An 18605-nucleotide genomic window follows, 5' to 3' on the forward strand; every position below is an offset into this window, starting at 1 on the left:
CCGTCACCCATCATGATATCCATGGAACATTCAGAGCCCCGGATGCAACGACACCTTTGCTTGTGTCTACACGTGATTCCCCCGTTAAATGTGCTGTGTCAGCACTGAGTCCCACGTGCAACACGCAGCTATAGTGTGCAGGCGAATCCGTTGTGAACAGTTCTCATCCCCCCTCCCTGCGCCGGCCCTCCCATTCACGCACCCCCTCTCTTGGGTATATGGACCAAATCGCGAACGATCCAGTCGAAGGCCTTCTCCGATTGGTTGCACCAGGAAACTTAGTTCGTCAGCTTATTTTCAACGTTTCTTCGACAGTTGAAATAGCAGTGGTGCTGGAGGTTAAATGAGAACGGGCAAGTCCAATTGCGAACGATGGGTTTGGGTACATGACAATTAAAACAGAAGCATGTCTTGAACTGAACATCGTACCAGACTGTTGTATTGTTGGTTTTGATATCACACACACACACACACACACACATACGCACACATGCATTTAAAAACATAAAACCACACACCACACGCAAACACACTCTTTTGAGAGTATTCAGTAACTGTGCAGAATCGTTCGCAAATAGACACGTCAATGTATATCCTATGGTCTAACTGCAAATGACAATATCATGAAGATTCCTGTCAAAACTGACGCTCTGATCTGATCTGTCACTGACCAACATGCTTTCTTAAATTCTCACAGGACTGGTGAAGTGCATTCAACATGTCAGTCAAAGCAGCTATTTTAAACTTTGTGTTGTGTGTGTGTGTGGCTGCATGTCTGTATTGTGGGAGCAACGGGAATTGGAACGTGCGGGTGCGCATATATATATTTGTGTATGTGGGTGTGTGGTGGGGAGTACGGGCGTATGTATGTATGCTTGTATAAGTGTGTGTGTGTGTCGTGGAAGCTGCGATACGTAGCCTAGGAATGACTGAGTGTATGGGGGAGGGGGGGTGCAGGGTAATTTGGAAGATTGTGTGCGTGTGTGTGTGTGTGTGTGTTTGTGCTATCTGTGAAACTGCCTGTTTGTTACACTGATATGTTATGCGTGTGTGTGTGTGTGTTTTACATTTATTTGCTTATTTATTTATTATCGGTATTGTCTTTTTATCTTATTTCCATTATTATTATCATTATATATATATATATATATATATATAAAGCGTTCTTTTTTCAACCAAACTCTCTCTCATCTCTGTTCTGTTTGTAGCATGCATTTGGTGCACTGAAAAACAACACCGCAACAAAAGGGTCAAAATTATGAAGGAAAAGTCCACTCTGATGTGTGCACAAATACATATGCATGTACTCAAAGCCTGACTGAGCACGTTGGGTTACGCTGCTGGTCTGGCATCTTCAGATCTTGTGAAGCAGTGACGCCAACTTGAGAAACTGAAACAAAAACTTTCGTAATTTCTGGGAGAGAAGACCGTCAAGGGAGGTCAATCTGCAATCCAAACGTGCAACCCTTGATGTAAACATGGCGGCTATTGAGCCTTTCACGGCCTATATGGTAACAGCTGCTGTGATCGGCTTGGTAGTTCTCGTTGTTACTCTCATCAGCAAATTCCAGTCAGGTAAGACACGCATGAAAAGTGACTGCAGTACATTTTACAAACTTCCTAATCACTGTTATCTTTCGAGTTGGACCACGTAAATGGAGACACATCGCAGTCAATGTAAAAAACTTGCGTCATCTGGTGTAATTTACTGTACTCACTGTGGTTGTGAAATGTAAGATCGACAATGATTTTAAGGTGTTTCAAAAAACAAATTAAAGTGTTGAAGTGTTTGACTGTGTGTTTGTAACTTTAGAAAGATGACGCCCTGCGTCCCCTATTCGGCTATTGAGACAGATTTCAAGACATGACTGCTGTGAGAATGCTGTCTTTGCTCCTTCAACCACCCCTTTTGTGGATAAAATGACAAAAAATGCCATCACCATGATACGATTCCTATGTCAAAATCTCATGACTGCAAGCAGAGAAACGCACAGGTTCCCAGTCCATGCCAAGGAAGAAGAAGAAGAAATGAAAACAATCTAACCAAGGATATGAACAAGAAGAAAGTACCCATCCAAAGAAGAGCAACAAGATATAATAATATGCCACCAACTGAAGATGAAGATTGAAGACCTCCATGCACCCCCACTCCCAGTCCTGACCCCCCACCCCCACCCCACCTCCCTTTAACACATAAATAATTTCTAATAAAGTTTTTGTTCTATTTTACGCATTGAAGTAAGAAAATTTGAACTCTTTTGAAAGTAAAGGAGTGAGGGCTAATACTGTAATAGTAATACTGTAATAGAGCTCTATACAGGCACGGGCTGAAGAGGCTTAAACATGGAATCATTTTATGTTTCTTGGTGTGATATTGTACCTTGCTACAGTGACTGGCTGCATCTCTTGAAAGCCTAAAGCTCATAAGGTCATATATTGCAATCTGGCATGTTGTTTAGAAATAGAACAAACACTGCTTTTACAACAGGGCTGTTTGGGGAGAAGTGAGAGAGTAAACTAGATGGTATACACAGTCCTGGATGTAGCAAGAATTTGACCAGACTCAAGAACTCATTTTTATTTCTGAAATATAGATCTTATAGATTCTTTTTTGGAACCACTGCTTGAACTGTTCACTTCAAGGTTCTTTCATTCTTCAAGTTATTGCTGTGAGACTCTTTGTGTCGGTCTCCAATTATGACAGGTAAAGATGGGGAGCAAAGACAAAGGGCGGGGGCACAGCCACCACCAGCAGCAAGGGCAGCAGAAGGACCCCCCGGTGCTAGAAGACGCCGCCGGATGAGAGTACGCCAAGACGATTCAGGTAGTTTTCCCTTTTTCCTTAAGATTTTTACCACAGATTTATTAATATTATGGTTTGCTTTGTTGTCTTTTGTCAATCCTGATGAATCAGTTGAAATGAAGCTAGTTAATTGATGCTATGATGTATGTTACACGTGTTCACAGTGGGAAAGAAACTATATGAGTGTTTCACTGTATGTTTGTCACTGTTTGTGTGATGTGAGTGAGTCACTGTATGTGTGTCTCAGTATCTGTATTGTATGTGAAGTCAGTGAATTCAGTGAATCCTTCTTTTTTTTAACTGAAATAATTCAGGTAGCTGATGAAAGACCCAACTGTTCAATAATTATTTGTGTTGTGCTATTTTCTCCCAGATGATGATGATCAGATGGATGAGGAAGATGTCTTGAGCCAGGTGGAGCAGCCAGAAGGGAAGATTGGTGCCAAAAAGTTGAGGAAGCTGCAAGAAAAGGCAGAACGCAAAGCTGCCAGAGAGGTAAACATGTTAAGGTGGTTTGAATAACTGGCAAAGAAAGGGACAAAAAATAGGATTTTGAGAAATATGTAAACACAATCTTCAGAATATTTTGCATAAACACTCACATGATTGTATATGTGCATGTGTACAATCCTGGAAACACCCAGTAAAATAATGTGTTGCTTGACACTGACAGCGTTGATTTATTTCTTATGCTTGAAGTTTTCCTTTCAGACCATTACATAATTTCTTGTTTGTTTTTTTCTGTGTCACTGTCAGTCTCTTCATTTAAAGCTGTATGTTACATAATACATTATTACATGTGATTATGTTTGTTGCACTTTGCTATAAAGTTAGAGGGTTTTTTGTGTGTGTGGTTTTTTTTTTATTTGTATGTGTTTTTGCATACCATTGTATATTTGTCTTTATCAGTCTGCTTGTTAGTCCATCTTTTTGCTTATATGTTTATTTATCATTTGATTTTCTAATGTACAGGAGATGGAACGTGAGCGTGAGGATCGCAAGAAACGAGAGAAGGAAACAGAGGAACGACGAAAGAAACAAGAAGAAATTGACAAGAAGGAAGAGGCTGCAAGGGTAATTTACGCTGTTGTGTCAGTTATAGCTAATTCAGGTGTTTGGGTCATTTTTTTGTTTAAAGTTTCAAAATAAAAATAGATCTAGATCAAACCAGGAGCATTAAATATTCTCTGCATATTTTATTCACAAGTTTGCAAAGTGATGTGAAGAACTGCATGTTACTGATTAGAATTTCTGTCAGTTTCATTCATCAGTGCTTCTCTGGGCAAACAGTACAATAATCATTCAGTCGCTGATCTGTGTGAACTTGTTTGCAGGTTTTCCATTGTTTGTTCTACTCTGACGGATGGTGTTGGAGATAAAACTGGTCAGAGTTAGTTGTCTTCTTACCATGTTGATAGGGGAAGGGGGTGGGGAAGAACTGAAAAGAAAGTTTGATTTAAATATGAAGATCATTTGTTTCATAAGTAAAGGTGCATGGATATTTTATAAACTCTGTATCCAATATCACTAATAATTGTAAGCCAAATTACTTTTAAAAGTGGAAAGAAGAATTCAGGATGAATATTAAATGGAACAAAGTATTCAAAGAAATACACAACATTAAGGTATTGAAATTAAAATGGTTCCACATAGCAAGTTAGGCAGAACTTTTGTTTTCATGTGGCTGTTTGAGATGATTAAAAAAAACAAAAAACATAGCAGTTCTGTTTCCATGCCAAACTGCACTTGCAACAGGATTCTCTTGCCCCTCAGTAACTTAACATGGCTCACAGCCACACCCAACCCACCCCCCATATGATTACTTGAGATATGAACTCTCTTTCCCCAGGCGGAGGAGGAGCGTAAACTGAAAGAAGAACAGGAGCGCCAGGAGCATGAGGAGTACCTGAAGATGAAGGAGGCCTTTACAGTGGAGGAGGAGGGGGAGAATGAGGCCGAGGCTGATCTCAGTGTATGTGAATGGATGACCACTCTTTTTGTTGTTCTTTTTTTTTTTTTTTGGTCTGGAAAACGATGTCTTCACTTATTTATTTGTTTCTTAAGATGATCTCAGATGTAACATGTGTTTCCACCGAAAAGAGCATGGAAGAAGGAAATATTTATAACTGGAGGAATTTGATGTACATAATCAGAATAATTCTGGTGATTATATTCTGTGTAGTTCTCTTAAATGTTTGATTTGGTGGCATGAAGATTTAATAAGTATAGAACATGTTGTGCTCTAAGATCATTCAATGTTAGAAACCTTTTGCTTTGAAATATTTTAGCATCACCATCAAATACTGGGAAGAAAGGGAGAGGGGGTAAATTAATTGTCAGTGGTTCATATTATGAAGAAGTTGCAGCTTTGCATGGAAGATATTAGTATGTTGTCAATGCTATAGGTCACACACATTTCACAAAATTTCCCAAGACAAAGCTGTATCATGCACAGTATTTTTTTTTTTTTTTAAGTCGGAGTTAATGTTGCATTGAATGTGATCGTATCATTTGGTACACATGTACAGTTGTTCATGTTCATATCTTGCATAATAACATTTTTGTTTCTTTTTCCAGTCAGAGTCTTTGTTACAAGAGTTCATCAACTATATCAAGGACACCAAGGTGGTGATGCTGGAAGATTTAGCAGGACACTTCAAACTGAAAACACAGGTCAGTGCTTGGAAATAATAATAAAACTAACCATAATAATAGTAGTAGTAGTAGTAGTAATGCTACTACTGCTTATGATTGTGTTGATATTGATAATAATGATAAATAATAAAAATATTGATAATAATAATTAACATTTATATCGCACTGAATCTTGAGCAGACAAACCAAAGCGCTTACAAACCAGTCACTCACATGCATGCATAGCTCTAATTCAGGAGAATGAAAGATAAAATATACAGATAATGTAAAAGAAAGCTAGAGAAACTGTAGACTGGGAAGAGGAGCAACTTCATTTTTGTCAAATTTGGTTTTACCACTTTTTTTTTCTCTTCAGTTTCTTTTTCTTACTGGTTTTATTCTTTTACTCTGTTTATTTGCTGTTTATGATACTTTTTGATCTATTATTTTTCTTTTACTGTGTATCTACATGTCACTGTATATTCAAGGTTATGAGCTGTTTTAAGCATTTAGATATATGTATATATTTATGTATGTCTACACACTGAAGGTTTTTAGGCTGTTTTAATTATTGAATATATCTACATGTCTGTCTACAATTGGAAGTTTTCTATTATGGGAAACAGCAGCCTTTTAGACTGAAAATCCAAAAGTTGTCTTTTTTGCAGAATCTTTTTTTTTTTTTTTTTTCCCCAGAAAAGAGTTTTGTGTTCATTGCTGTTCAATGTTTTTTTATGTAGTAGGGCAGTCCTGATATGACCCTGTAAGGTTGACTGGACTTTGAGCAGCAATGTCAAATGTCGGTTGTCTTTTCAAGGATGTGATCCAGCGAGTGCAAGACCTCCAAGCGAGCGGCGACCTGACAGGCGTGATCGACGATCGAGGCAAGTTCATCTACATCACCATGGAGGAGCTGGAGTCTGTGGCCAAGTACATGCGTCAGCACGGTCGCGTGTCAATCTCGGAGCTGGCCGAGTCTAGTAACCGCCTGATCACGCTGGATCCGGACAGCCGACGCATGCAGGCAGCGGCTGAGAGCGTGATCGAGGAGCTGGCTGTGGCATGATGTGTGAACAGTGTGGTTGAGCAGTGACGGACGGTTGGGGGAAGGTTTAAAGATGGTGGGGTTTTGGGAGGGGGGGGGGGTTGTGGACTTTTTTTGTGAGGAAGAAAAAGTGTGTGTATGTGCATGTGTGTGTCTGTTTGGACTGTGATGGGATGGATTGGGAAACCTGGCAAGTGGTGTTTTTTGTGGGTGTTTTTGTTGATGATTTTTACTTTCTCAGAGGAAGGGAGTGTGTATATGTGAGTGTGGGTGGATGTGTTTGGATGAATGCTTGTGTTACCACTGGTGTCAGTCAATACAGTGTGGTGAGTGGTGATGGGAACAGATAGGAAAAGATTGGCGGATGGCAGTTTTTTGGTTATTGCTGACTTTTAAGAGGAAGGGAAGGAGTGTGTATACACATGTGGGTATTTGTGTGTCTGTGTGTGTGTGTTTCGATACATACATATATATCTCCATCAGTGTCAAGTCTATTGTTTTGTTATGATAACATTTCAACAGAAGAATATGAACACTGTTCAAGTCCTGTTCTGTCAGAAACTAAAATAAACAATGTAGCTGTTTTGATTGTCCCTGTTGCCCCATTGTTTAAGTATTTTCAGTGTGATGATGAGAACTTGAAGATTTCATGCCTTACCAGAGTCTGTGGTAATAAACTGTTTTTGTTCTGTTGTAGAAATTGTTGAATGAGGGACTGGGAGGGGGAGTTGGAGTTAGGAAGAAGGGATGGTGTGGTTGGTGGAGTTGGGCAGCAATGAGGTTTATGCAGTTGCTGGAGGGAGGCTACTAGCGTCAACTACTTTTGATTTCTTTACTTTGTTGGAGCAGTATTTTGCCCAAGACAGGAATCAGACCACTGTGAGTCTGCACCAGCAGGTCACAGTAAGGTATTTTGAATAAAATTATACATTTAGGGGGAAAACATCATTTATGCTGGAAGCTGTGAACATTTCAATCAGGGGAAATGGGCCGCTCCTGAGTAAAATCTGTCTGACTTGTGCCAGGGTATTATTGTTCATTGTTACAGAATCATGTTGATAGTAGTGTATGAGAGACAAGAAACTTTTAAACACGTCTTTTTCTTGTTTATGTGCCTTGTTATGTTTGTGCATACATGTGATTTAAAATGTTGTTAGTTGGTGTCTTGTGTGCGCAGGTATGGGGAATAATCTTTATTGATCTGTAAAAATAAAATCTTATTTAATTCTTTATCAGTATGGATAACGGGATCTTAATTCTGTCACTGAATTCTTTTAAAATTCTGCTTTGAAACAAAAAATATAGAAAAGCAATTGCATCATTTTAATGAAGAAAGGTAACACACCAACAATGGAACACAATATGATTGAAAAATTACAAACTAAAAGTTAACTGTAAAAGTTAAAGTGTGTACTGCAGTTGAGAATAATAAGATCTTTTTTTCTCTCTTTTTTTTTCCACCAGTCTGTACATGATGCCCATCAAATAAGATTTGGAAACGGGTGGGGATGAAGAATTTCAATATTGACAGGATATTGCAAATGTTCATTTTGTTCGGATGCTCCAGCAGCATGCTTGTCTCTCAGTTTCTGCTGTACTTTTGATGCATGTACATGTATACCCTATATGGATGGTCTGATTTTGCAAGAGCTGTATTTTACCAGTGCGTTCATTCATCTGCACAGAAACACACGTAAACTCAGTTGTTTGTTTGTTTTTTTATTTATACAGTCATACATTTCTGAAAGCCATGCACAACCAAAGAAGAAGAAGAAAAAAACAGCAAAGTAATATGTGTTGTCAGCATTCAGAAATACATGTATTGTTGTCAGTTCATCCTTCAGAATAAATGATTCATTTCTCGCTTTGTTGGTGAGCCTGGTGGCTTGACTGAGTGGTTTGATACATTCTGAATGATATGGTTGATTACTTTCATGTTTCTTTTACTTCTTTGCGTATGCCTGTTGTCAGTCAGAACTGTCTTCTTTTTGTCACCATATCTGAAAGAGAACTGGGAACTCCCCTCAGGATTGCATGTTCACATCATGTTTCAGTTAAAATAGCACAAGTCCCCTTCCCTCCAATCTATCTCTTGCTGTCTGTCTGTCCCCCCAACCCTCCCCTCTCTCAGACCACTTCTGAGTACAAAATCAAAGAGCAATGTTTTTGTACACAAGTTCAAGGCATATTGTATATATATTACTTTACTACTGTACATGTGCAGTTTTCTTGTATGTATTTTAAATCACATTTCAAGTACAAGTAAAAGGATGAGAAAATTAACTGTTGATACTGTGCAGCCTACTGTTTTCTTTTTTTTCCCCCAGTTGGCTATGAAAAAAAAACCCACCCATGTGCCAATGTATGTCAGAAATGCCTTATTAATAATATCATGTACGATGCTTTGGCCTCATGTCTCGCGGTTCCCCTCTCACTTGATTAAATCCGCTCAAGCGGATATCCCCAGGATAGTAGTCAATGAAATCACCACCTTCATCCCCCCTGTGCAGTACAGCATCCGGAATAGCTGGGAAACCACTGATATTGCCATGGAAACGGGTGCCGGTGATAAGTCTGTTTTGAGTAGTACTTTCTTTGTAGAAGCTGGGAGAAATGGCAGGAAGAATCACATAAGGATACGCTGGTGGCATGGTATGATAGGAGTGCCGCGTTGTCAGGTAAACAGGCAGGGTTGGCACCGCAGGCACAATGGGAGGGAGAGACCAGACTGACACAGGAACAGCGCTCACCCGCGGAGACGCTACCACATAGGAAGGGAAATAAAGTCGTTGGTACATGGGAACTCCAAGCTGGGAAGTGTGCAGGGTTCGTGGTGCAGCTCTCCCTTGTGGTATATCCCTGGAGAATGTGGGGTTAGGCCATGTGATCTGTCTGCAGTCCACAGTGGAACAGAAAGAAACGGGACAAGTTTTGTATTTTGGAAGAAATTATTTTGGTAATATTAAGTGAACAAACAACATTAAAGCAAAATAATGAGTTGAAGCCACACATGCACGCACGCGCGCGAACACACACACACACACGCGCGCGCGCACTCACACACACACAAACACACATGTATATGCGACGGCTCAAAAATCAACCTCGTTTCAACATTGGGGAGCAAATTCTTGAATTAGTTATATGTGTTTGTCTGAGGTTTTCAACAGTTGTTTCCCTTCTTTCCTGAACCATGAACCACGGTTGCTTCAAACGTTCAATGAAGCTTGCTTTCAAAACGTGGCAAAGGAAGCAAAAAAGCTTTTGTACGGCCTTAATTGAAACCCCTCTTCCCACACACAGACAGGAGAGTGAACGAACAAACATAGCGGAAGAGACACGAAAGAGAAACAGACACAGATTCAACCCTCGTTTGAACTACTAATTCGATGAGCATCATAACGTCACATAAACCCTACAAAATACTTGCTACCAGATCCCAGGTTGTGTAAGCCATTCCTAAAGCCGGTCAGACAGACAGATGGATGTATGTAATCGCTGATTCTCTTTTGTTGTATATACAAGGGATGTTCATTAAAGATTTCCCCTGACTTACTTCCACTTACTGTAGAGGCTGAAATTGCACATGTGTAATAATACATATCTGAATAGTTCACGTGCTAATTTGCATATCTGAACACATAACAGTTTCCCTTTTACAGCTATCATATTGGAGTAAGATGTGATAATGAACTTAACAAATAAAACTGTAGTATGTCAAACCTCTCCACTGCTCCCCCTCACCACCACCCCCTTGTGTGTGTGTGTGTGTGTGTGTTGTTTGTGTGTGTGTGTGTGTGCGTGCGTGAAAGAGACAGACAGACAGACACTGACATTGACACTCTGACACTGATAGTTTATTGAATATGACTTGATATTATATATAGCTACATGGCTTGAGATCATATGCACTTTTACTAAACAATCACTGACTTACCTACACGTCCCGTCCACTGCCACTGCTCCAAACGGTGCCGGAGACCCAAATGCAAACACTACCAATTCGTGTACAGCTCCAATAATAAAACCACACTTAATGATATGCGTTCTACCTCAGCGGTCATGCATAGAAACAAAATGCAAGACTGTGCTTCGCAGAACCAGTCGAAACCCACACGTCCCATGCTGGTCTTTTGATGTGCCGCGCTGAAACCACGTTCAAATATAGTTTTATGCAGTGCACAGTACAGCTGGGATAGGTTGGGCGTTTACGGGGGTGAGAGACGGGGGAAGGGTGCGAGTGTGAACTATGGAAAAATCATTAACTTGACATGACTGACGTCACCAGAGCATTTTCAGTAGTGGGTAGGCGACGTAACAGTGGAATATATCACCAATAGCTACGTCTCTCACAACGACCGGTATGTGTGTGTGTGTGTGTGTGTGTGTGAGTGTGTGTGCGTGTGTGTGTGTTTGTGAGTGTGTGTGTGTGTGTGTGTTTGTGAGTGTGTGTGCGTGCGAGTGCGTGTATGTGTGTGTGTATCAGTGTGTTTGTGTGTGTGTGCGTGCGTGCGTGCGTGTGTGAGCGTGTGTGTGTGTGTGTGCGTGCGTGCGTGTGTGCGTGCATGTGTGTGTGTGTATGTGAGAGAGAGAGTGTGTGTGTGTGTCTGTGTGCCGTGTGTGAGTGATTTAGAAACTCACCTGTCTAGCAGAAATGGGTGCATGCATAATATGCATGACTGATCATATCAGCGCTGAAGACACTTCACGTACACTCTCCTCCCTCAACATCTCTCCCCACCCCACTTCCACATAAAGGGCAGGGTCAAAATATATATCTATCTGTCTATCTATCTATCTGTCTATCTATCTATCTATCTATGTATCTATGTATTCATATATGTATATATGTGTATTTATGTTTTTGGGTTGTTTTAAGAAAACACACATTTTTGTCATAATTACAGTTACACACACACACACACACACACACACACACACACACACACACACACACACACACACTACTGATACAGGACAATTAAGCTTCTAGTGTTTATCATCAGGTACCATTTTTACCTAAATGAATTTCAACATGCAGTCATTAATACAATCATACAAACACATACTTGATATAATATATAGGCCAGTGCACCCACCGAATTACATGAAATAAAACATGATGTAAACAGCCAAGAACTGCCAAGGGGGTAACTCACTTTGGCCATGGGCGCTTCAGTTTCATACAATCCAGAGGAAACGTCCAATGATCAATTTCAGAGAAAGACCGACAGGGTGTGCAAGATTCTCTGGTAAACACACATAGTGAAAACATTGATTTACTGACCGCATTTACTTAATTGAACAAGAAATAATCCTGGTTATCACTCTTATAGCGTCAAGAGGAAATGGATAAATAAGCTTGTGTGCGTGATCTCCAACCACGTATCTTTTCACAACAGTTTGTTCTTAACTGCAAACGAAGAATAAGTGGGGCAAATGTGACAGGAAATAAGCGTTAAGAAGAAAAACTGTCCAATCGGATGTCAAGTTCAGGGAGAGACGCGTAGCCTGATTCTTCAGTGCGGGAAAAACTCGGACAATACGCAGAAAGAGTGGAGCTATTGAGACAATAATAGAATAGAATAGAATCAAATAAAGCGAGGGGTTGGTGGGTGGGGGAGTGGGAATAAAAAGGGAAAAGAAATGCGGTCAGAGTGTTTTATATGTCTGATGCGTTACGAAACTGGGCACTTTAGAACGTGAAGATTATGGCCAGTCAGAACACGCAACACACACACACACACACACACACACACACACACACACACACACACACACACACAAAACACACACACACACACACACACACAAAACAACAACAACAACACCAACAAAAACAACCCCTCCTCCCCCCTCTCCCCTCCCGCTCCCCTCCTCCCCCACCCCCCCACCAAAGAAGAAATAAATAAGATAACAACATATAAACAGACAAATAAAAAACGAGCAGTGTCATGCATGTGTCTTGTTGTTCTGTAGTTTTGCTTTCTGTACTTGTTCTGAGAAGTAAGAGGTCACCCACACCGGCTGCAGTAACGGTGGAAAGTAAGGCACAGAAAAAAGAAAAGAAAACAAGAATCAGCATTAAAAATTGTATCAAACTTTGGACAGTTTTGTGCCAAAAGTGAACGTTAAACCTAAACGAGAGAGAGAGAGAGAGGGGCTTTCGTGGTGTGCTAAGAGGACCTTTGCGGATCCTGCCTGCAAGCAGGAACTCTCTCTCTCTCTCTCTCTCTCTCATCCGCACTGACCGAGTACAGATAAGTGTAACACATACAATCGAAATACTTATATTCGATTCACTGATCATTGACATCTTTATTGCTGCAATACAGACAAATTTGAACAGGTAACCTTCCGAGTTTTACAGAAAAATGGAATTCGTACGACATTTGAAAGAATATGAAAAGGATTATTTTAACAATTCAAAGATAATACACATTCTTATGATCATACAATACAGTCACAGTAAGTAGAGCTAAAAATAAAAATAAAAAAATTAAAAAAATAAAAAAACCGAAAAGAAACAGAAAGACTGATTTGATTCTGCAAGCACCCCAAGCAGCAGTACTAAGTTTAACGACCAATAAATTTATTGGCTGACACCCTTAAAGGTTAGGTTGTTCTGGGCTTGGGTGTTTGGATCTGGCACGTCAAAAGTAAAGCATACACATGTGAACAGAATCATATAACTTATTCCTTTCGGTGGTTGCCGTGGGTTGAATCTGACTACGAATCAGTCTGAACTGCAACTTGATTCCCTTTCGTCCCAGATATAACACAGATGCCGCTCTGCAATAAACAAACGGGTACAGTTAGTTTTACTCCTTTAATTTAAAACAAAGGTACACAACTCTGAAGTCAATATTTTTGGGTTGAAATTGTAAATCTATGTGTCATTCCACTGGAACGGCCAACCACCCAGAAGAGTAAGCAGGCCCCAGCGAGGACACCGTCAGCCAGGATCTCACTCATCCAGTGACAGCAGGGCCCCCACAAGACACCAGGACCCAACGCCTCACCACGCCACCCTTCACGGAACAAGACCTCAGCCCCAAACAACTTGATCTTAAGGGCAGCAGCCAACTGGACGTTTATATAATTCATCGTGACAGAAGAGGAAGCAACTGTGTTTTCTTATCACTTGAATATTTGAAGTTCCTGACTTCGATAAATTTCCGACATCTGCTTACTTGTGTCTGATGTCTGCTGCACGTGTTTTAACGTTTATGAACGAACACGTCTCTGATGGACTCGTGGAATACATTTCATTATTTGCGCACAGAACAAAACAACAACGGAATCACTTGACCACTCGTCACGAAGAGGTTAGCGTCACGGACTGACGACTTGGGGGGTCGTGGGTTCAGTCAAAGCTCACCAGAGGCATAATCATTATTGTGGAATGTTATCACCCCGTGGTCGGCTCCTTCCCAGAGGGGAGTATATGATGGGCTTCAATGGATGTCCACAAAGTTTGAGACTGACGATGCAGGTGCTCTATCTCTCGATCCTGGTTGACAACGGGATCATTTAATGAAGTAAAATCTACCACAGCTCTGTCACACAGCCTCAAATCTCCTTGGCAGCATCAACATCGTTTTCATCCTCACCATTCATTATAAAGCAAGGAAAAACCGTTTCTTAATATTTGTGGCCCTTCATGCCCTACTCGCATGTTGACCTAGGTTTCTATTTTCCCCTTTCTTTTGTGTGGTAAGTTCGTGTCTGTTTTCAGTGTCTGCAGATCTATGGACAGACTGGTGTTCTCACTGCCAGAGGAGGCCTCACTCAGTCTGAGTCCGGAGCTGTGCAAAATGAATGGTCCTCAGCAAGGTACTCAGCAACTGAAATCTGTCGGTACTGAATTAGAGCGGGCATGACTAAGCACCACCGATGTAACTCAGCTCCTTGCTTACTGCTCTCTCACAAACCCAGGGGCACTGCATGGTGGAATGCAGCGCCATAAGCCTCCGTATCTCACTGTTGTGCCAGCGTCTGGGTTTCGGCAAAGCTCCTTCCAGTCTGTAATATTGTCTGTCCACCTCTGTCTTCCCTGTCTCCTTTCCCCCTGGAGGATGGTCTTGGAGAGGCGACAGACACCACTACATATTAAACAGTGCCGATGTAACTCAGCGGAAGTGCGGGTCTCCTCTGAATGGTGTCCTCATGGCGACCTGACATCTCGTAGTTTTCGGCGATGCTGGATATTTGCCAAACTTTGGCGCGCCTGTGTGTGGAGGAGTTCTGAATAATCGACACAAGAGTAATGGCACGAATATTAAAAAAAAAAAAGAAAGAAAAGAAAAGAAAGAAAAGAAAAAAAAAGAAAGAAAGAAAGAAAAGAAGTACAAACCACAGCATTATATAACCTTTATTACAATGCTACTCCCTGCCAATGAAATCCATGTGACATGGAGACAATGACGTTTGAAATCTGTTTGCATCTTCCAAGCCATAAACTGTAAATATATCTCGTGAAAACCATTTCGAGCAGTTCTGAAAGAAAAGAAAAGAAAACAAACAAAAAAACACGATTCAGACCTCGCTGTCACTTTGACAATTCAATCATTCCAATAGTCAGAATCGACAATAACCAAATGAGAAATATGGCATATTTTGCAGATGTGGACATGGAATAAGTGCACAAACACATAATTTTTTGTACGGGCGCGCGTGCACACACACACACACACACACACACGCACGCACGCACGCACACACACACATTATATATGCGCGCAGGCATCTCTCTCTCTCATTTACAGCAAACAAACAAAATAATAAATAATAACTACAACATGATTTCTTCTGCCTTCCAACTTTTCCATTTCTTCCGTCCTTCTTTCTGTTCTTTCTGTGTGTGTGTGCGTGTGCGTGTGTGTGTGTGTGTGTGCGCGCGCGCTGGTGACTCCAGCTGCTTATTGCAATAGTCCAATTGTGTCTCCTTTAAAAAGAATGGAGGTGTGTATGTGTGAAAGTGGAACACAAAAATATCTAGAACTTTCCTTTAACTGCCTTGGGCATTTCTTCCGAAAAGAACAGAAACTGGGTTGAAAAAAATAAATAAATAAAGAGAGAGAGAGAGAGAGAGAAATGGGGGAGGCAGGGGGATGGGGGTCGGGGGGGGGGGGGGGGGGGCGAAGAAACAAAATAACCACCGACCCCATCTTGTTGACTGACGTCTGTGTGTGTGCATGTGTGTGTGTGTGTGTGTACATACGTGCATGCGCGCGCGTGTCTGTGTCTGTGTCTGCATCTGGGCCCACTGGCATAACGTAAAGTTGATCATGCTTTAACGCCTATTGGATGACGCCCTTAAGGTCAAGCTGTTCAGGACTTGGGTCTTGGTTCAGTGAAGGTTGCGTTGCTGGAGGGGGTGAACTTAGTTTTAACACTGGCGTCATGTTTTGTTCACCTAAATTCAAGAATAGCGTTCAAGGACTGGACTCTTCAGCCTTCACAGGCGCCGTTCCAGTTTCACGATGCGAACAACAACAAACATGCAAATCCATTGTCTTGTAGACGTGTCGGAGATATGCACAGGTTATATTTTTCCAAAGCAGATGTGATGTCGTGTGTATGGGTAAGTCCGCACGTTTTGACACCTCCTTGAAAATGAAACTGTGACTGCTACCTGTATGAGTCTTCACTTGCGCCTGCTGTCAAAACAATCACCAGATCCCACGACGTTGTTATGTCATGCGCACCCAAATTTGAGAACACCTCTCCAGGACCACACCACACTGTTCAGCTAACAAACACTGTTCAAATTTCACGGTGTGAACGACAAACAGGTGCAAATCCAATGTCTTGCTAGTGCATTATGTTTATGCGTTAGACAAAAATGTACTCTTTTTTTTTTCCAGAGCAGATAGGGTGTTGCCTCTGTGGGTCAGTCTCCACGCTTTGACACTTCTTTGGAATTGAAACAAAAACTATCTCGCTACACAGACGCACCGCGGGCGGGGGAGACCATCAATACTGAACTCGGTTGTTGCGCTGAAGCAAGTCTCTAGGCTGCCCCCGGACTTCGTTGAAGCCCACCAGGCGGTTATGCGGAGTGCCGGGACCGTCGTCGTACTCAACGAACTCGTCGGAGTCCTCCCCTTTCCGGGGCGAGGCGTAGATGTGGAACTGGCCGTTGATGGCCACGATGCGAATGTCCGTCACCGGGTACCGCCCGTAGGTCTTCAACAGCTCCTGGCGGAGGTACTCCGGGATGCCTCGGAAGTCGTTGGTCTTGTCGCGGAAGTGGATGGTGGTGAGCTGCCCGTACTGAAGCACCCCCTCCACGTGGAAGTTGTGGGGGATCGGGGTGCGGGGAGGGGGGACAATGGGCACGACTCCTCCTCCTGGCGCTCCTGCCGCACCATGATAATACCCGGGTGCCTGGTAAGGGGGCTGCATGGCGGGGTACATGGGCTGAGGCTGCATGGTGGGGATGGAGGGGCCGCCCATCATCTGTGGCACCATGGAGGGGGGGTGGTGGTAGGCGGGCTGGGGGTACATGGCCGGAGCGGCGGGCTGGGGGGCGTAAAAGTTTCCACCAGAGGGCGCCAAGCCCTGCGGCATGGAAGGGAGAGCAGCAGGGGCAGTCAGTGGTTGAGGGTTGACCTGCCCTATACCCTCAGGGCTGAAAACAACACAGACAAGTGTAAACGTGGGATCATTGTGGAGGTGGAGATCTCTACTGATATGATTTATACGTGTGCATGATGCTTGTGGTTTATAACACCTTTTTGCGTTCATGCCAACAGAGCCACATCGCGAAACCTTGTAGTTAATGTTTCTTGTCCGTACAGTTCGTGAATTGCCCGCGTTGATCAAATTTATTGTGCAAACGTTTGAAACAATGAAACGACAAGAGAGAAGTCTGCTCAATCTGATAGGTTTCTCATGTTAAAAAAAACAACTCATTGCTTTCATTTTGCCCATGCCTTCTTTCTTTTTTTTTTCTTCCTCCATCCTTCCTCCTTTACGTTACAACCCACCTCACGCTCCCTCTCTCCTTTCTCCCCATTCTTCAGTCTACTCCCTCTCTCCTTTCTCCCCTTTCTTCAGTCTACTCCCTCTCTCCTTTCTCCCCTTCTTTCTTCAGTCTACTCCCTCTCTCCTTTCTCCCCTTCTTTCTTCAATCTACTCCCTCTCTCCTTTCTCCCCTTTCTTTCTTCAGTCTACTCCCTCTCTCCTTTCTCCCCTTCTTTCTTCAGTCTACTCCCTCTCTCCTTTCTCCCCTTCTTTCTTCAATCTACTCCCTCTCTCCTTTCTCCCCTTTCTTTCTTCAGTCTACTCCCTCTCTCCTTTCTCCCCTTTCTTCAGTCTACTCCCTCTCTCCTTTCTCCCCTTCTTTCTTCAGTCTACTCCCTCTCTCCTTTCTCCCCTTCTTTCTTCAGTCTACTCCCTCTCTCCTTTCTCCCCTTTCTTCAGTCTACTCCCTCTCTCCTTTCTCCCCTTCTTTCTTCAGTCTACTCCCTCTCTCCTTTCTCCCCTTTCTTCAGTCTACTCCCTCTCTCCTTTCTCCCCTTTCTTTCTTCAGTCTACTCCCTCTCTCCTTTCTCCCCTTTCTTCAGTCTACTCCCTCTCTCCTTTCTCCCCTTCTTTCTTCAGTCTACTCCCTCTCTCCATTCTCCCCTTTCTTCAATCTACTCCCTCTCTCCTTTCTCCCCTTCTTTCTTCAGTCTGCTCCCTCTCTCCTTTCTCCCCTTTCTTCAATCTACTCCCTCTCTCCTTTCTCCCCTTCTTTCTTCAGTCTACTCCCTCTCTCCTTTCTCCCCTTCTTTCTTCAGTCTACTCCCTCTCTCCTTTCTCCCCTTTCTTCAGTCTACTCCCTCTCTCCTTTCTCCCCTTTCTTCAATCTACCCTTAATTTAATATTTCCTTCCTTCTAGGTTTCTTTTCTTTTTTTTCTGTCGGAAACTCCATGATAGAGAGAGAGAGGGTGGGGTGGGGGGGACAGAAAAAGAGATAAATAGCACATACGGTTATGAAATATAATCTATCTTCTTTTCTTGCTCTTTCTGTCTCCGTGTGCCCAGAGCAAAAAGCAAAGCAACAACAAAACGCAACAACTAACACAACCATCCCTACCACAAGCGACACAAGAAACCCTTACCACCACCAC

The 18605-nt window shown here is 42.3% G+C and overlaps 2 protein-coding genes and 1 long non-coding RNA gene across 4 annotated transcripts in view; 1 reads left to right on the forward strand and 2 right to left on the reverse strand.

Annotated features, from left to right (window-relative positions):
- The first annotated feature begins 1451 nt into the window (after positions 1–1451).
- On the forward strand, positions 1452–6607 carry LOC143293739 (DDRGK domain-containing protein 1-like). The gene is made up of 7 exons (XM_076604948.1): positions 1452–1575; positions 2705–2824; positions 3177–3298; positions 3776–3877; positions 4653–4775; positions 5381–5476; positions 6255–6607. Exons 1-7 carry the CDS (start codon positions 1479–1481, stop codon positions 6501–6503), a joined length of 909 nt encoding a protein of 302 aa, XP_076461063.1. The 5' UTR covers positions 1452–1478; the 3' UTR covers positions 6504–6607.
- Positions 6577–10671, reverse strand: LOC143293740 (uncharacterized). Its single transcript, XR_013056801.1, has 2 exons — positions 10420–10671; positions 6577–9374 (listed from the first exon to the last, which is right to left on the reverse strand). It is a non-coding gene; the product is annotated as an uncharacterized LOC143293740 (long non-coding RNA).
- A 4939-nt stretch (positions 10672–15610) lies between these two features.
- Positions 15611–18605, reverse strand: part of LOC143294324 (uncharacterized) — a 10795-nt gene continuing 7800 nt past the window's right edge. For both annotated transcript variants that reach the window (XM_076605773.1, XM_076605772.1), the window contains exon 3: positions 15611–17118. In XM_076605773.1, the coding sequence (XP_076461888.1) occupies positions 16461–17118 (658 nt within the window). In that variant the 3' untranslated portion in view covers positions 15611–16460. The remainder of the gene's footprint in view (positions 17119–18605) is intronic.

The sequence above is a fragment of the Babylonia areolata genome, chromosome 19 (genome assembly GCF_041734735.1).
Source record: "Babylonia areolata isolate BAREFJ2019XMU chromosome 19, ASM4173473v1, whole genome shotgun sequence".
NCBI lineage: Eukaryota > Metazoa > Mollusca > Gastropoda > Neogastropoda > Buccinidae > Babylonia > Babylonia areolata.

Excerpts from the sequence above, each read along its gene's own strand:
- LOC143293739 (XM_076604948.1), top strand. The coding sequence starts at position 1,479 with ATGGCGGCTATTGAGCCTTTCACGGCCTATATGGTAACAGCTGCTGTG. Across the intron at positions 3,299-3,775 it reads AACGCAAAGCTGCCAGAGAG|GAGATGGAACGTGAGCGTGA; the intron begins GTAAACATGTTA and ends TCTAATGTACAG. Across the intron at positions 3,878-4,652 it reads AGAAGGAAGAGGCTGCAAGG|GCGGAGGAGGAGCGTAAACT; the intron begins GTAATTTACGCT and ends CTCTTTCCCCAG.